The sequence below is a fragment of the Lemur catta genome, chromosome X (genome assembly GCF_020740605.2).
Source record: "Lemur catta isolate mLemCat1 chromosome X, mLemCat1.pri, whole genome shotgun sequence".
NCBI lineage: Eukaryota > Metazoa > Chordata > Mammalia > Primates > Lemuridae > Lemur > Lemur catta.
Window position 1 is genome coordinate 3,934,270 of NC_059155.1, and position 18,850 is coordinate 3,953,119.

At 41.5% G+C, this 18,850-nt stretch overlaps 1 protein-coding gene across 2 annotated transcripts in view; it reads left to right on the forward strand.

Annotated features, from left to right (window-relative positions):
- MTM1 (myotubularin 1) overlaps window positions 1–18,850 on the forward strand; it is a 101,033-nt gene that overhangs the window by 27,545 nt on the left and 54,638 nt on the right. For both annotated transcript variants that reach the window (XM_045538402.1, XM_045538403.1), the window contains exons 5-6: window positions 13,524–13,634; window positions 17,626–17,727. In XM_045538402.1, coding sequence (XP_045394358.1) covers window positions 13,524–13,634; window positions 17,626–17,727 — 213 coding nt within the window. The remainder of the gene's footprint in view (window positions 1–13,523; window positions 13,635–17,625; window positions 17,728–18,850) is intronic.

Below are 18,850 nucleotides of genomic sequence, written 5' to 3' on the forward strand. Positions count from 1 at the left end.
ATGTTTGCCATACCATTTAAAGGAACTTTCCATTGATGAAACAGTGACATAGAGAAGAGATGCCCCAGAAGGGGAAGAGAGAGTGCATAACCACTATGGCTGTCACAGAAGTACTTATACAAATGTGGTAGGTTGTCACTGCCCAGGTCAGTCTAAAGGGGCAGGTATATTTTGATGGGATGGACTAAGAGGGACTAGGCCCAGGGTATAGAGAAGAGTAGCCTGTCAGCAGCGTGTACACAGGAAACCTTGAGACTGCTTGGGAATGTAGCTTTTGCTTTTATCCCACCCATTTTTTAGGACAATTCAAATTTAGAGTAGTTTGTATCTTTTGATCTTTTTATTTTATAATTTTCATTATTATGTCTGAATTCTGAAAACATGTTGTTATTCCTATTGCCTTAGCTGTGGCAGCCTACTTTTTATAGCTGCCCCAACTTAGCAAAGTGCTCATAGAGACGGGTGCATGGATCAGGCCACAGGGCATTTAATTTATGTGAATCTATTTATACATTTACGACTGGAGATAAGTGAATGTTCTCGTTTTCCAGAATGGAGAAGATTTTGGAAGTTAACAGCAAGGTAGATGTCAACCCTTGGCAACAATTGGCAAAAATTCTAAAAATAATCATTTTAAACAGATGATTTTTAAGTAGCTAGAAAAGAAAGAAACCATTGGGAGTGTTATTGGCACATTGTCATGATAGAATCAAGCCATATGACAGACCCTGGTAGAGACGCATGGGCTGAATGGTGGCAGTACACTGAGATGGAGTTACAGACTATATACTCAGTGCTTCATGCCAGCCGGGAGGGATGGTCACCAGCAGCCTGCTATGCCTATGCAGGACCCTTCTTCTCCCATGTGTCTAATGCAGTGCAGAGGAGCACGTAGAAGGCGCGCATGTCCAATATGTGAAAAACTCCAAACTAGCCAGTGTGCTAGATGACAGAATCAGGGTTTGAAATGATCTTAATTGGCTAGGATGTTGGTGCAAAACTAACAATACAAAATTTAGTGTGGATAACATTTACTTAGTAAAAACTGATACTTAGTTGTATTAGTAAAGGATAAAGGAGGTCTGTCTTAACAGGGGCCCAAGCTTATTGAAACCAGTAATTGGATAGGACTGATTAAAAAACTAATATACTTGTAGGCCGAATTAATAAAAGTATAATATAATGGACAAAATGAGACGGTAGCCCCATCTGAAATGTCATGTTCAAAGCCAAGTCCTACATTTTAAGAGGGACATTTTAGAGTTCAGATAAAACCAGGCTAGTGAAGGGACTGCAGTATGATTGCTGATCAAAATAAATGCTGATCTTATCTGAAGAAAAGACAACTGAAGAGAGACATGATAGAGCCATCTTTGAATATATGAAGTGCCTTTCTGTGGAGCAGGGATTAGATTTATTCTATACAGCTCCCAAGGGTCAAATTAGGATAAATTGAAAGATTTCATGCTAATATATGTAAGAATTATCAAAAATCAAATGAAAACAAACATTACAGTCTCTTTTACCTCTGAGACTCTTGGCTTGTTGACTAGCCTCATGTGCCCTGTTCCATTTTATGCTATCACTGATGATTAACTGGGAAATTATTCGCACTGATGACATGACAAGATTGTGTATATGGTGTAGTATCACCTATGTAAAACAAATTATTTATAGAAAAGAGGCTGAAAGGAAATACACCAAAAGTTTCAGTACTTGAGATATCTGGAGAATGGAATTATGCATGCTTTGTTTTCTTCCTTTAACTTGTCAATATTTTTAAAAATACCTAGAATGAGCAGGTATTACTTTTATAATTGGGAGAACACTTAGCAAATTTTATTTTTGTTTTCACATGGCACCCTAGAGAGTGGGGATTAGTGCCAAGTGGGTGAATAAAATGCCTGTCTGACACTGATTACTAACTTATTCCTTCTTCCACTGAGTTTTGCATAAAGATTTTAAGCAATTAGCCACAATATTTAGTCCATAAAAGCAAGCACCTAATAGCAGAAAACGTCATATAAAGAATGCCGTGTAAACAGTTATACAGGAGCCTAAAAACATAGCCATCATAGTGGTTCTTCACTTAAAGTCCTAAACAAGAACATTAATTGTGGATTCTGCTGCAAAGTGTGAAAATTTTGTTGCGTGTTTGACAAAGAGCTGTCATCTCACTGGCATTTTGAAGTGGACGCCTGTTTGTTTCAGGTATGTAAACACTGCAGTGGGAGTGATGAATCCAGATGTGTGCGGTCTGATTTTGGAATTAGCCCTCACATGTTATAAGGTGTCAAGAGCAGATTCCCTGCCTTCCATTGCCCAGGGAAGTAGAGGAACGGTGGTCATGTCCTTAGATGGCCCCAGTGGCCTTCTTCTACCTGGCCCTCTTTGCATGGTCTGCCCTAAGCACTGCCTCCAGCATGATCCTCCTCACAGCAAGGCTGACTGGCTAGCTTCTCAGTTCTGAAATGATCATTGGCTCCCTGTTGCCTGCAGAATAAAATCCATTCTCCTTTGTGTGGCATAAAAATCCTTCTGACTTCTCTAGCCTTGACTCACAGCACTTCTCCCCAAATGCACTGTTCTCAGACTATGCAAAGCCCCTTCCCTTTTCCCATCGTGCACCAGCTGTCCTCACTGAACCTGGGTGCTCCTTCTCTGCCCCTTTCAGAAGCCGCTATTCATCCTTCAGAACCCACCTCAAAAGTCATGCCCCCTCTGGAGCTTTCTCTAGCTTCCCTTGAAGGAATCACTCCCTCTTTGTGTCTCCGCAGCCTTCTTTCATGACTCTGTGTTAACACATTGCTATGAAGCCTTCCCTGGCCACCCTAGCTAAACTTTTAATGCCCTTCTTTCATGTTTAATTTTTCTCCTGAGCACTTATCACTATCCACTATTTTATATATTGCACTGATTCATCTTGTTACATCTCTGAGCACAGGGATGCTTGTCTTTCTGTTCACTGGTGTTTTTTCAGCTCTTAGGATGGAGCCTGGTACATAGAAGGTGCCCAGCCAGTACGTGTGGAATGAATGAATCCTGTCTTATTTGCTGCTCTGTGGTCTGAACAATTGCCAAGTCCTTTTGGTCCTTCCTGCCTAGCTAGTGCAGTATCCAGTAGACAGTAGGTGCTCAGTAAAAGTGTATTCATTGAGTGAACTCAGGAGGGAACAGGCTCCTATGTTGTTAGCGCTGCTCAGAGGACAAAGGCCTAGTCACTGTGGTTTGAGCACAGTATGACCCTACTACATTGTGGCACCTTAAGGATTAACATCGCTTCTGGAGTTGGGGAATTCCATAGCCACCTTTTGGCCTTTAGGGTGCTAAGACATTTGGCTTTGGGTTAATGTTATGACTATGTAGGGGCTACTGTAAGCATGTGATACCCTGTTAATCTGGTAGACTACCATAAGACTGTTTCCAGATTCCCTTCCAGGAGAACTTTGGGTTCAGATGCTATAGTAGGTGAGAAGGATAATTTAACCCTTGTTCATTCATGCATTCATGTCTTCACTCCAGAAACAGTCAATAAGCACTGTGGTGAATGTAACACTGTGCAAGGTGAATAATACTATATCCTGAGGCCTGCGCAGCCTTGTGGGATGTAGAGATGAGCAATTGTGGTGTATTATGACAAAGCCTACAGTGGCATGCATCGTGCTATGAGGGTTACAAGGGAGAGGACAGTTACCCCAGCGTGCCAAGTCCTAGAATGCATTATAGAGGAGGTGATATTGGAACCGAGTCTTGAAGAATGGTAACAATTTCCTGGACATGAGAGAGGGAGGAGCATATCAGGTAGAGGGTTTCCCTAGCCATATGGTGCTTTTCCATGTCACATGTGTAACGATAAGGAAAGCACCATATGCTGTGGAGATGGTTGAGTGATCTGTGGGAACTGGAACATCGGGGGTAGAGGGAGGAGTGGGGAACAGGAGGAGATGAGGCTGGAAGAAGAGCCATCAGGCAGCCTCAGGAGTCTCATAAGTCACAGTTAAGCAGTGTGCAGGTTATGTGGCAAATGACGTATCGGATGTGTGTTTCAGGGAGAGAGCTCCGACTGCAGCCGTTTCTGATGAATTAGGGGAGGGAGAGGGAGGCAGGAAGACCAACTAGGATGTTATTTTAGTTTTCCAGGTAAGTGACAAGGGCCTAATACATTCGTGGTGGAGATAGAAAAGAGGGGACAGCCGTGAGAGATTCAGGAGCATTTGGGCGGCGTTTGGAAGTAGGAGTTGAAGGAAGAAGCTGAGTCAAGAGATGACTTCTGTGCATTTTTGCTTGAATGATCGGAGCTGCTCCCATTCATCAAAATAGACAGTACAGGAGAAGGTGTGTTGTAGCCCCGTGGGGAAATGCGTCTGAAGGACAGGACTCACAGCTGTACAACTGTGGGGTGGAAATGTTTCAGGAGCAGGTGGAAGCGTGACTCTGAAGCTTCTGAGGTGATTAGTATTTGGTAGCACTAAAGCCCACAGAAGTGTGTGAGATTACCTGGGAAGAGTATGTAACATAAAAGGCTGTGGGATGCAGAGAGAACCCTAGGGGACACGAGCATTTTTCCACGGTGGGAAGACAAAGAAGCGCCAGTGGAGAAAACAAAGCAGCGGCAGTGAGAGCAGTAGAAATCTGCTAAAAGGCTGTGGTAGAAGTCGGTAGAAGAGAAAAATCTCCAGAAGGTATCGAGTTATGGTGTGAGATGTTGCAAGGTTCAGTAAGATAAAGAATGAAAAGAGGCCATGGAGAGTCACAGAGAGCTCCAGTGAGGACAGAGTCCACAGGGGTGCGAGTCTGATTGGTTGGTCTTCCAGGCCTCAGTGAGCTTCTCTCCATTCACTCTTTTCCCCATGGCTTTATCTACCCCCTTGGCTTCAGTCACTTCTCTACGTGATGTAAAATTGTACATTAACACATCTCCTTAAGGTAAATATTAATATTAAAACAGTTGATCTCATGGAGACACAGAGTAGAATGATAGTTACCAGAGGCTGGGAAGGGTAGCAGGGAGAGGGAATGGAGTAGGGATGGTTAATGGGCATAAAAATAGTTAGATACAATGAACAATATTGGTAGCACAACAAAGTCACTATGATTAACAGTAAGTTAGGGGATACTTTAAAATAGCTAAAAGAGTGGAATTGGAATGTTCCAAAGAAATGTTAAATGCCTGAGGGGATGGATACTCTAATTACCCTGATTTGATAAATTCACATTGTATGCCTGTGTTAATACATCATATGTGCCCTATAAAGATATACAATAATTAAAAATTAAAAAGACAAATCTCATTAGAGTTTGCTGAGCCTTTTTTCCATGTACTCTTCCATCTGAAAGTGACATCAGCTGACAAGGGGGAAAAGCAGATGCTGGCCTGGCCCAGGCCCTGGCGTTGACTGTTTTTGGAGCCCTGGTTTCTCATTCTCTACTGTCTCCTGCATATCTCTTGACTTTTGAACTGATCCCCAGACTCATGGCCAATCTGAAATAATTCAGCTCCTTCTCCCTCCCCCAGTTCCTACTTTTGGTGTTCTTGTCTCTCTTAATGGTGCCACTTTTCTTCCTGTCACCCTGGAGTTACCACTGTCTGCCCATCCTCCCTTCTCCTCTGCAGACTTTTGCACATTTGCCCTGTCCTTGCTAGTCCTTTTGTTCCACCCTCATCCCCAGCCTTGTCCCCAGAATCATCTGTCCCCACAGGCCCTTGCAGCCTCCCTCAGGTAGGCCTCCCTGCCTTCAGCCTCACCCCAGTGCATTCTATCTGCTCCCTAATCCGTACTTGCAATCCTTCCATTCCCCTGCTCAGAAACTCTCACTGGCGCCTTTCCTACCTTATTACACATTCCTTAGACAGGTGTTCACAGTCCTCTCCAAGCCACTCCTGTCTTGTCTTCCCAGCATTGCTCTTTCCCACCTCTGCCCTGAGAATACACCCCATGCTCCAGCTCCCACGAGCTGCTCACTAGTGCCTAAACAAACCCTATGCTTCTACACCTGTGGACGACTCCTCCAGCCATTTTTTCCACCTAGAACATGCAGTCATCCCCACCCCATCCCTACCATTTGCCTCCCAACCCCTTTAGAAATTATTTTAGCTATTTAATATAGAAAGTCTATAAAGAATAACATAAATATCTGTGGATCCTCCACCCAGCTGAAGAAATCCCATCCTCTCCTATAGCTTCACACCAGAGGTAATCACCAGCCAAATGTTGGAATTTCTTGTTCTTGGTCATTCCACACATCCCTTTTTAGAATGGCACATAGGAAGCTAAAGGAAGGGGAGCTTCTAAGGCCTTTGAGTTGATCGGATCATAATCCCTGGGCAGTATCATTTGGCTTGAGGTTCAGGACTGCTGGCAAGATGAGAAACATGTTGGGTATACAGTTTTCATTTTCTGATAAGACAGAAATAGCACATTCTTCCTGGGTTAAATTCAAGGAGAAAGTTGTTGTTTGGCTTGTCTCTAAAAGATAGTAACATAGTGATTCTATTCTTAACGCAGTATATTACCCAAAGATTCTTGAGAATCCTGTTCAGTTCAATGGTTCTTTTGTTGACCCTCTAGAAAGACGACACATACGTTAACGTTTACTCAGTAAAGCTATTTCTCTGAAGAACTAGCATAATGTGGTCTACTTTGCTTTCCTGATGGGTTACCAGTGCAGAGATAGAATTTGGAGAATCAGGATGGGTGGACAGTGCACATGTCAGATACTCGCAAGTATCCAGTTCTGAAATGACTTTCAGACAGGTGCTAGGTGGCATGCTGTCTAAGAGCTGGGCATCTAACAAGTGCAGCAGCACTGATGTTCCCTAATCTCTATCATTGGCTGCCGTTGGAGCTGTAAGCCTTGGACACCACCAGGAAGAGAGGCAAAGTTTACCTTCCGTTGTGAGCATTTCAAAGCCTAACCTATATTCTTTCCCAGAGGGAAGGCTAGCCCACCTCTTTACAAGCACAAGCAAAAAAGAGTCCTGTAGTATTTTTCTTTTAAAAAAAATGCACTGGAAACCTTTCGAGATTGTCCTTCCTGTCTAGTGGATTTAGTTCTTTACATTTTAAAGTAGGTGAAATAATACTAAACAGACCATTATTAATAAAACACCCTAGTGTGTCTATAAATAAGAACATCAGTGGGATCCATACTCTAGATATTCTTTTAAACTTCTAGTCTTAAATCATCTTCTTATATTTCTGCTGCAAAATGAATACTGTTTTCAGGTTTTTTAAAAAAGACAGTTCCTGGTATTACCCTTGGTTTCTCTGCCCCTTTTTCCATGCTAATCCCCAAACTTGGAAAGTCTGTGGGCTGCTGAGCCCTGATGTTGAAGTTACATAATGGTTCTAATTTATTAGCTCCACTACAAGTTCATGCTTTGAGACCTCAGAAAGTGTCTCATCTCTTCTTGGGCAATTCTTTTAATCTCAGATTGACTTCTCATCACGTCCTCCACCACTGCAGTGACAAACCTCCTGTGCTCTTTAGCTGGCCTTGTCTGTTGTTCTGTTGAAAAGTTAAAAGTGATCCTCTCTGAGCTCTTGTAAATTCCCCTCTCACCACCTAAGGATGTCTACCTTCACCCATCTTTTCTTCCTTCCCTCCCATCTGAGAGGAAGGAACTACACGTCTTCTTTTCCAAAGTGAATCCCTCTCATCAAACATTTCTCCTTTCTCCTTTTACCTCCTCTGGAGTCTTAGTGCCCCATTGGTTATTCTGTGTCTTACATTTTTGGTTTCCATCATTTTTGGTTCTTTTTCTCCCTTAGTCTGCAGATCTGCTCATGTCTCTTTATTGTAAAACACCTTCTTGCATTCTTCCTGCCCCTAGTACTATTATCCTCTTTCTTCCCCTTATTTGCCAAACTTCTTTAAAAATTAGTCCACACATGCTGCTTCCACTTCCGGACCATTGACTCCATAACTTCTTGTGGTCCGGCTTCTGTTCCCTATTGAAACTGCTCCTTCACTGCTCAGTTCCAGTGGCCTTGGTTGAGTCCTCCACTTCTTCACTTCTCTGCAGCAATTGGTACTGTGGCCTACCCCTTCCTTCTTTGTCCTTTCCCCATACATTCTTGACTCTTCTCCTACTGCTGCCTTTTGCCTTCTATGCAGTTCATGTTTTCTTTCCTGCCTCCTAAATATGTTTGCCCCAGAGTTCTGTCCTCACTTTCTTCTTTTTCAATTGTCAGTTGCTTTCTCTAGTTCCAGTCCCAATCTTTCGTTCTTTATTGATTGGGTATTTGAGAGCCAAGCACTGTGCCACGCGCTGGGATATGGTGGTGAGCCCAAAGACCCAGTTCTTCCCTCCAGAAGCTCATAGTTCTAACGGGGTTGACAGGCGTCCTTCAGATAATCACAGCGATACATAATAACCAGCTGTGGTCTGTGTTGCATGGGAGTAGCACAGGAGTGCAATAGTTTGGGGAGCCTGGAAGTTGTCCTGAGAAAACGATGCTTGACCTGTGGTCTGAAGAAGACGTACGAGTTACCTAGATGTGAGGCAGGGGCTGGGGAGGCAGGAAAGCAGCTGTGAGAGGACTTGAGACCAAGGGGAGCATGACAAGATGACAGTGTGGCTGGTGGCGGGTAGAATGGCAAGACATGAGGCAGGAAAGGTAGGCGGTGGCCAAATGACATAGGCCTCAGCAACCCTGTTCAGGATTTGGGTTTTTATTTATTTTTAATTGACAAAAATCATATATATAATGTACATGTGTTTTGAAATACATATCCATTGTGGAATGGGTTAGTGAAGCTAATTAATATATGTATTACCTCACACGTTTAATTGTGGTGAGAACACTTAAAATCTCTCAGCAGTTTTCAAGAATACAGTGTTACTAACTATGGTCACCATGCTGTACAATAATCTCTTGAACTTATTCCTTCTGTCTAACTGAAATTTTGTATCCTTTGACCAACATCTCTCCACCACCACTCCCAGGATTTGGGTTTTTAGAGTTCAGCGTCAAGAACCTTTTGAAGCGGTATGAGCAGAGGAATGATAGCATCAGATGTGCTTTTCTAGAACGTTTCCCTGGCTGCTGTGGAGGGCAGATTGTAGGGGAGCAACAGTGGATGCAGAGAGACTGCTGTGGCGGTGGGCCAGAGAAGTTGCTGGTAGAGCTGGGGAGGCTGACAGATTCAAGACTGATTTAAGAGGTTGATGTAGTGGAGAAGGGGATGTCGGGGGTGACTCCTTGGTTTCCAGCCACTGAGACAGGCAACCTTGGAGAGAAAAATCATGTGTTTAGTTCTGGACATCTTAAGTTTGAAGTGCCCTTGGGATCTCTTCCAGTTCTGTATTTCCAGCTGCCTCTTGGATATCTGTACTTGGTTTATTTATCGTAATCTCAAACCCAGAGTGTCTAAAATTGGCTGTGTTAATCTTTCTCCAAAACCCCCTCCTGTGTTCTTCACATCTTTTTGTGGTACCACCATTATCCATGGCAGAGACCTTGGCCTAAAGCCTTTGACCTTTCCCTGGTGGCAATTGCTTTTGCTTTCTGCCTCAGCCCTCTCCACTTTCAGATCCTCGTAGCCCCTCACTTGTTCTCAAGCATCAGCTTCCATGGTGTGAGAAGTAGGTGTAGCCTCTCCTTGCTAGCCCAGAGTGCTCAGTGCTGCTACATGAATCTTCATAAAACACCATTTCATTGTGGCATTCCTCTTCTCAAAAAGCATCCTGTGGATCTCAGTTACCCTGATCCTAGCCCTGTGATACTCCCCAGGGAATTCTTGTCACCTGGTCTTACACGTGGCCTGCTTGTTTTTTAATAAAATCCCCATGCTTTCCCACATGTGCAGCTGATGTGACTCTTACCTGTTTCTGGAACGCCGGTTTCCAACTGCTGTTGCTCCATCCTTTAAGGATCATCTTTAATGTGGTCATCACCACAGACAGAACCTTCATGTGATCCAATCAATAAGATATCGGCTTGCCCTCCTCTGTCTCCCATTCCACTTTGTCTGGACTTTTCTTAGGGCTCCTGGCACTTGCAACCTGGTATCGTGGCTACTTGGCCACATGTCTTATCGCCCAGATAGAGTGAGGCCCTGAGCTCCATGGGAACAACTCTGCATCTTATCTTCACGGACCCCAGTGCCCAGTACAGTTTCTGTTACTTAGTAGATACTCGAGAGAGAGAGAGTAGGTGCATTGTTTTACTTGTTTGTCATATTAACTTCTCAATTATTTTAGATACTTAAAGGAACAAAGGCACAGAATTGAGTTAGAATGGACCTTTGAGAATCCTTAAATAATTTAATGATATTTAGATAGTGATGACTCAGGTTTCCAGAGAGTTAAGGTAATTTTCCTATTCCTGAATCTTCTAGTTTGGCCTGCTGAGCTATCTGATCTTGAATGTGTCATTCATGGAGAATGTGCAGGTAGCCTCACATGGCTGTGGGTGCCTTTGGTCAGGAGCTGGCTGGTTCTCTTCAGTGTCCTGTTTTCTGTTTTGTGTAGGGCCAGGGCAGTCTGGACTATAGAATTTCCTCTACACAGGGACAGAGAGCAGCAAGGCTTTATGTCACTTTTAATTCTTCTGCTTTTTTAAACATTCTTGCTTCCATGTTAGCGTTAGAGTATCAGACTTCTATTTAGTGTCTAGTCTGTGTATTTTAGGTTTAAGTTTGACATTTAGGAATACAGTTCACAGATCCTCATAAATCTCAATAGAGTATAATCTAAACATAATAACAGACTGCTTGATAGTATTTTTTTAATAACTGGACTGTATTGAGAAGCAAGTACATTATAATATGCAGCTATTAATATATATGTACACTTAGTAGTGTTTTCCTTTTTTGGCATTTGGGTTTCAGTCATGTAGTGAGGTTTCTCACTCCATGGCAACAGCTAAAAAATTCCTCCTTATAGGTACAAACAGAAAGACCTGTCAGATGCTTGCTTGAGCATACTGATCTACTATATTTGCAGAGCACAATTACGTCTTCCGAATACTAAGATATTCTTATATGCCATATTCTTAATATGCCATAGTAAAAATAATAACTTACATTGTTTTCTAGCTACCATTGACAGGCACTGCACCAGGTACTTTAAATCCATTATCTCTAATCACCCCTACTTTGCAGGTAAATGGGGCCAAGAGATAGTAACTTGCCAAAGTTATCTGGCTAATAAATGTCAAAACTCAAATTGGACCAATTTTGTCCACCTTAAGAGTTTGTGCTCTTTATATTATGATAACTATACTCTTAGACTTTTTGCTTTTTTATTTGAAATAATTACGAATTTATAGAATTTGCAAAAATAGTACAGAGAGGTCTCGTGTACTTATCACCTGGCTCCCCCAAATAACTGTATTGCTTTATCAAAACTAGGAAGTTGATTGGTACAGTATAGTTAACTAGATTCTGACCATATTTGAATTTCCTCAGTTTTTTTATACACTCTTTGTATGTTTTTATACACAGTTCTGTGGCATTTTATCCCAAGTAACCACCATCAACAGTGAAGATATGGAACTGTCCCATCACCACCAAAGAACTCACTCATGCTGCCCCTTTGTAGTCACGCCCTTCCCTCCACCCCTGGCAACCACTGCTCTATGCTCCATCTCTACAGTTTTGTCATTTAAGAATTTGTGTAAAAGGAATCATACAACATGTGACCTTGTAAGATTGCCTTTATTCACTGTACATGGTGCCGTTAAGGTTCTTCCAGGTTGCATATATCCGCAGTTCATTCATTTTTGTTGCCAAGTAGTATTCCATGTTACACATGCCCACGGTCTTACACCTTTTTAATTTCTAGATCACCCATGAGCTACATTTATATTTTATGAAGAATTTGAAATAAAACTTTATTTGTATCCCTCAAAAGGATATTTTTAAAGAACAAAAACATCTGTTTTCTTAAAAAGTTTTCTTTGTCAAAGTTACCTAACACATTAAAGAAAATTTTAGATTAAAAATTGGGCAGCCCCACATGTACTCACCATCAAATTGGTTTCACTGATCATCACCTAAGAGCACATTTAGGAATAACATTAATCGGGTGTCGGGCAGATGGGGGGGGAGGGGATGGATGCATACATACATAACGAGTGTGATTTGCACTGTCTAGGGGATGGACACGTTTGAAGCTCTGATTCGAGGGGGGGAGGGAGGGAAGTGCAATATACATAACCTAAACTTTTGTACCCACATAATATGCTGAAATAAAAAAAAATTGTGCTGCTTTCATATCTTTGCTCATATGAATATATATTTTGTTATTGTGATCACAGTATATTTTATATGCTGCTTTTCCCCACTTAAACTTATTTTTCCATGTACCATAATTTTAATAGCCAACTTGATGGAACAAGTATGGAGCTAACTATCATTTTCTACACCCTGATATCCACCTCTGGCTCCACTGAGCAGCTTCATGCATATAGCTTTTTTTCCTCCTGTTAAATGATAGCCGTAAGTTGTCGGGAGTGAGATTATTGAATCAAAGAGTAGGAGTCTTTATGGTTCTTTTGATGTGTGTTTCCAGGCCTTGGCTTGAATCTGAACCCTGCTCCATATTTACTAAATAAATTACTGAATCTTTTTAAAGCCTTGGTTGCCACATCAGGAAACAGGGATACTTCACCTACGTCCTCCAGTGGTGGTGAGGATAAAATGAGACAGTGCGTGTCAAGTCCCTATTGCAGTATGTGGCGTAGAGAGGTATTTTGTATGTGGCAGCTGCTTGTGGCGATGATTGTGATATGACTTCACTAACATGATTCCATCATGCCAGCAGTCTGTGGACCACATGCACCCAGCATTGGATAGTAAATGATGGAGAAGCTGTGCGTTCAGGCCCTCTGCTTTGGGAAACACACCTTTGCCTGAGACGAGCACCATTTCCAGATGCTTGGTTTCTAGTGGGGGAATACAGACACATAAATCTGTGGTAACAAGACAGAGTGAAGCAAGTGTTGTAATAGCAGTCTGAATCAAGAGCTATGGAACTTCTGAGGAGGAAGTGATTAATATTGCCTGATCTATTTGGGAAGCAAGGCTTCATTAGAGGTGATGCTTGCTGAGCCAGGGGTGAAGCCATGGGGAGAATTTTGGTAGTTGGGAAAGATAGATCATTTTAGGGGAAGGGAACACCTTGAGCAAAGCACATGGCCTGATTTTAGACAAAGCGTTGTTTGAAGAACGGTGAAGGAATTCACTTAGTGGGGGTGCAGAATGTTGTGGGAGAGAAGCCTATAGAAAAAGACAGGCAGGGATACCACAGGGGCCCTGGAAATGTGTACCTAGGAGTTTAGTCTTTATTCCACAGGCAGCACACGATGGCAAATGTTTGGGGATGCATCTTGATTGCATAATTGACTGTTTCAATGCTTGCTCTTTCATGTGTGATCTGTGTCACATTTTTGTTCATAAAGTGGTAAAAGGACGAAGGTAAAAACACCTTGAAAGCATATGATTCTTTTAATATGTTTTTGATGTTTTGATTATACTGACAGAAATATTGACTTTTGTATTTTTGTCCATTGCAGGATTCTGCTGTAATACTTGATGTTCCTCTGGGTGTGATCTCAAGAATTGAAAAAATGGGAGGCGCGACAAGTAGAGGAGAAAATTCCTATGGTCTAGATATTACTTGTAAAGTAAGAGATTCAGTACTTTCTTATACAAAGAACAAGGCACGTTAGTGTTGAACGATACTAGAAAGTTAATGTGGGTTTGAAAAACCATCAAAAACTCTTGTTCATCTAAGGCCTTGGAAATGATTCTTCCCTCAAAATTGAGCTGTCCAGAAGTTCCTGGGGAAATAGTTCCCACACAAGGGAACCACTGTGGTCACTGTGTATGAGGACTCGAGGAACTGGTCGGTTTGTTAGCTTGACTACAGGGGAAGAAAAGTTTATAGATGAAATTTCTTAAACCCACTTTAGTTTTTGCTACAGTCTGCTCTGGGCGCCCCTTCATGTCATGTGTGACCAGCTAGACACCTTCATACCAGGAAAGGAAGGAGGAGTAGAAGAGATTTTGCCCACTGTGAACAGGATGTGTCCTTACCTATAGCAACCGTTGTAACTCTTGCTTAGGTAGTGGCCTAACATTTTGCTATAATAGTAACTGTGCACTGAGCATCTATGTCCATCCAAACACTCCTTAGGTGCTTGCATTCAGTACCCAGCACAGCCCTCTGAGCTGGGCATCTGGTAGATGGGGAGCCTAAGGCTCAGAAGAGTTAGGTAACTTTGCTAAGATGCCTCCGAAGGCTAGGTCCTGGGAGGCTGAGATGCTCTCAAGTGTCTCAGGTGACTGAACCATCTCTCCAGTGCAAGGGTTAGCAAACTTTTTCTTTAAAGGGCCAGATGACAAATATTTTAGGCTTTGTGGGCCACATAGGATTTCTGTCAGACGTTCTTCTTTGTGTTTAGTTTTTTTTCAACCCTTTTTACATGTGAAAAACATTGTTAGTTTGAGGACCATACAAAAACTGACCTGGACTGAAGTTTGCTGGCCTCTGGCCAATCCAAGTCCTTCACTCTATGGATAAAGAAGTGAGGCCTTTGCTGAGTGAGATTACTCGCATAGGGTTGCCCAAGGAGCCAGTGGAAGAGCCAGAACTAAAGACTAAAATCTCCTTTTCCTAGTCTCATGCACTGTGATTTCTAAAAAAACCAACCTTATATACTTATGTTTGGATTATGATATACTATGGTGTTTCTCTCTGCAGCTTATAAAAGATCAATATTAGTACACTGCCAGAAACCGAAGGATTATGTCATCATTATACTTTAACTGGAATTCTCCACTACTCCCACCTCACCTTTTTTTGTTTTATTTTAATTTGAGCTACCTTAATGCCTTATCTATTATCCCAGGTACTAAGTAGAGTGTTATATATTACAGTACTCAAGGGAAAATGGGGTTGCTATTTTGATGACTTTGAAGGGAATTTCATTCTGATACGGTTTTAAAAATCCTATTTGCCACCTTATCAATAGGAAAAACCTGTATTTAAATATTAATCCCCTAAATTTTAATAAGACAAAGCACATTCTCACCCTTTGACTATTATAAGAACAAAAGGCTTAGAAACAACTCACCAAGCATAATTCTCAAATGTTACATATGTATATTTGTTGGAATCAGCATAAGGCCAAAGATGGTGGCCCCTAGAACAACACTGTAGTACAATATTTTAACCAAATTATCTTCTTAGAAATGCTGATGTCAGAGTCATATTCCATTTTCTCAGTAACAGACCTGACATTGACGTAAAGAGAATCTGCTGTGGTAGAGTGAAGACTCGCTATCCTGTCTCGCACAGGTCACCTCTCACCTGCAGTCAATAACCGTGACACAACTGTAATTTCTCTCCCAAAAAAAGTAGTTACAACCCCTACAAATTTGGCTATATCAGCTGTGCACATGGGGATTTCTGCTTGCTAGTGGCAACTTCCAAACTGTGGGTGTAAGTCCAAGAGGTCTTGCCCCTCAACGAGGGAGAAGGTAGCACTGAATATGTGAATTGTTACCCTGCAGGCCCCATACCAGCCCTTGCCAACCACTTAGAGTCTTTCAGTAAAACACAAAAGCGACGGAACTATACTGCCATAGAGCCTGTCTCTCTGTTTCCTCCTCACTTTCATCTACTCGGTTTAAAGACAGTGTTTTTTTTTGAAGTCAGCAATGATGTGTGTTGTTTGTTTGGAAATGCCTAGTGGGAATGATGCCGTGCTAAACCAGCCCTTCAGAGTCATTGCAACGGGGATATGTTTACTTCGACTCTTACTGTAGCGGGGCTTGGAGCAGCACCATATGACCCAGTTGTTAAATGAGCCGAGGGTCTGGCTGGGAGACTCTTAAGCCACAAGGATCTTTCCCAGGTACCCTTCCCTGATCAGTCAAACTCTGAGGAGACCAGGAGGAACTTACCAGTTAGTATATGCTCCTATCTCTGTTACAGATTTGGTGATCTGCCGTCTGTGAGTCATTTGCCTTTTCTGCTTCAGTTTTCTTGTTGGCAATAAATAATTGTTTTTAATTGTATCTTAATCAGATGGCAAAAAGAAGTTACTTGAATCAATTGTGCTTTGTAACATTAAAACTAATTATTTGAATCACTGATAGCTCAGAATAAATATTTATTTAGAGATGGTTGAATTTCTGGCCAAGAAGTTAAGAGAATGATGCTATAGAGTTATCTGACCTGTGGCTGTTAGCAAGAAGGTTCCTCCCAGGTCTTTGAGCCCTGAGGGTCCTCAGTTATCCAGTGTCGTACTTGTGACTGGTTGTAAACCCTTTTAATGTATATCATCCCTTTGAAAGGATATTCCCTTCATTTGACTGTTGCTTTGCATCATGAACCAACAACTACTATCACAATACTCTTGGGATATGATGTGAATTAGTTGTTGGACTTTATTCAGTTACACGCTTTTAAAAATGGAAGCACAGAATCCAGGAGCTGGCAAGGCCTCGTAGATGCCATCTGTATACAGAGTGATCAATCTCAGGTCATTCATTAGCAGTCTTAGAGTCTAGTTCCTCATACTTTCTTTGCTGCCATTTGTACTTTGAGCTATCTTGTACATAGCACAGCCTTTGCTGGTCCCTCAGACCAAAGACTTAGGAAGCTTTAAGAATACTCTTGAGATAAGAAATGAAAAAGCAGTTTGAAAAATCCGAAGCTTGTGATATCCAAGAGTGTAGATACTGGGTTTGTGTCACTCCCAAGGTCCAGCACAGTGCTCATTTTCTGAAATGAGAATGGAAGGTACAGTGCAGGGTACAAAGTTTTTGATGTGTAGTCATCACTCACTCACAGCATCTTGACTTTTTTTTTTTCCCAAGAGACAACCTTAAAAAAAATTCGTCTTGAAAATAACATAGAATGTTATATTTTTATTTTTATATATAATACAAATATTATATATATAATACAAATTGACTTTTAAAGGAGCTTAATTGGTTTGGATTTGGTTTAAAAGACAGTTTTCCTACTTACGGGAGAGAGATGTATTAAAAAATACCTTTAAAGTCTGGTTTTGACCATTAAATTTTAGTTTCTGAAAGTATATTACTACTAATATGGGGCACCTTAATGTGATTTACATAGAACTCTATGAAAGTAAAATTGTATAGTAAAAATATATTACTTACATTACTCGCATGAAAGCTTAAAATGCCAGTCATTTAGGGAGAAAACTGCTGTATTTTAATGACATGTTTGACAATGTTGAGATTATATTTGATAGGTATTCTTTTGAAAAGTTGGGGGAATAAAATACTGTTTTATAATTAAATACCTCAGAAACCAGTGAAAGTAGGTAGACACAGCAGATGATGTGCAGCACAGGCTTGATTTTTTTTTTCTTTTATAAAGTGAATTTTAGTTCTGTCTTATTAGCACTAGTTGCTTTATCTTGTCTTTGCACTGATGGCTATGATGGGAATATTTGCAGGTGTTCTTAAACTGGATATTTCAAATTATCATATAAAACGAAGCAATTTTCTTAGTAATCTAGATTCATTGCCCTTTTAGGTAAGTGACTCTTCACCCTTAACTAACGGAAGATTTCTTGCTAATTAACATGACTTTATTTGAAGGCTGAACTGTCAAATTTCTCCTTTGTCCCCTAGGACATGAGAAACCTGAGGTTCGCATTGAAACAGGAAGGCCACAGCAGAAGAGATATGTTTGAGATCCTCACAAGATACGCCTTTCCTCTGGCCCACAGTTTGGTAAATTCCAGCGCTCTCCTGGGTGTCAGAAGGTTCTCAAGTGCCTTCTCTATGAAAATTGCCTATGGGCTGGAATCCTCTTTCTTTCACTCTGTGTTGTGTTTCCCAGTGTAATATGCATGCCAGGGGTGTTTATCAACTAGGATTTAATCATTTCCAGAGGAAATAGGTCTCTCCCCTGCCAGTCTGTGCAGGATGGATTGCCCCAGGTGGCAGAAACACCGTGCCTGGTGCCCCAGAGGCTGGTGGGAGCCTGCATGAGTGAGCCTGGGAGCTTCACCTGGGGAAACTTGTGCTCTTCCACCCCGAAGTGTGCCCTTGGTCTCGGCCAGCCCTCTTTACAATGTAGAAGGTAGTGAGCCCAGCTGTCTGCCGTCAAGCTGTGAGGTCACATCCCAGGGTCTGTTGCTCTCAACTTTGGAGCTAATGAGAGATATGTGTCAGGCTTTTGTGGCTCCAGTTATGAATGAGGACGAACCCTCTGAGCCTAAATGCCATTTGAGCAAATACAGATGTGTTGCATAGGTACTGCAGCCAGTAGCTGAGTAGAGGCAGGTTTAGTTTTGAAAAGAATGACCTTTAAAATATTATTTGATAGTATTTATATATATTTGGCAAGACTAATTTATTAATATTATTCATTTAATGAGTTACAATCTATGACTTAATCCATGAGGTGATTCAGTATTATGTGTACCTAAAACTTTTCCTTCCTCTTCACCAAAGTATTGGAATCCTTAACCATGTGACTGAAATAAGCCTTTTCGTGAGTCTCGCCCTTGACAATCCTTCTTTATATTCTCCCTTGATCTTACCCTCTTCTTTTCTGTCATGCTTTGCTCGCATCTTCTTACCCTTCTCCACTTCTGGTTGACTCTAAACAAACTTGGAGGTGAGTGTCTACTAAGGAGAGAGCGAGGAAATAATTCTTTTTAAAAATATTGTATAAATGCCTTTGTTTTAAGTGTAGGATAATTATACTGCAGGCTAACCTGAAAGTGATGAAAGGGATCCTTAAGTAGAAGAGTCATGTGTTGATCACAGATGAAAATGCAACGCTTGGAAACAAATGCACTGATATCTTTGAAACCATTTTCAGCCTTTTCAAAGTTTCTGATTAAAT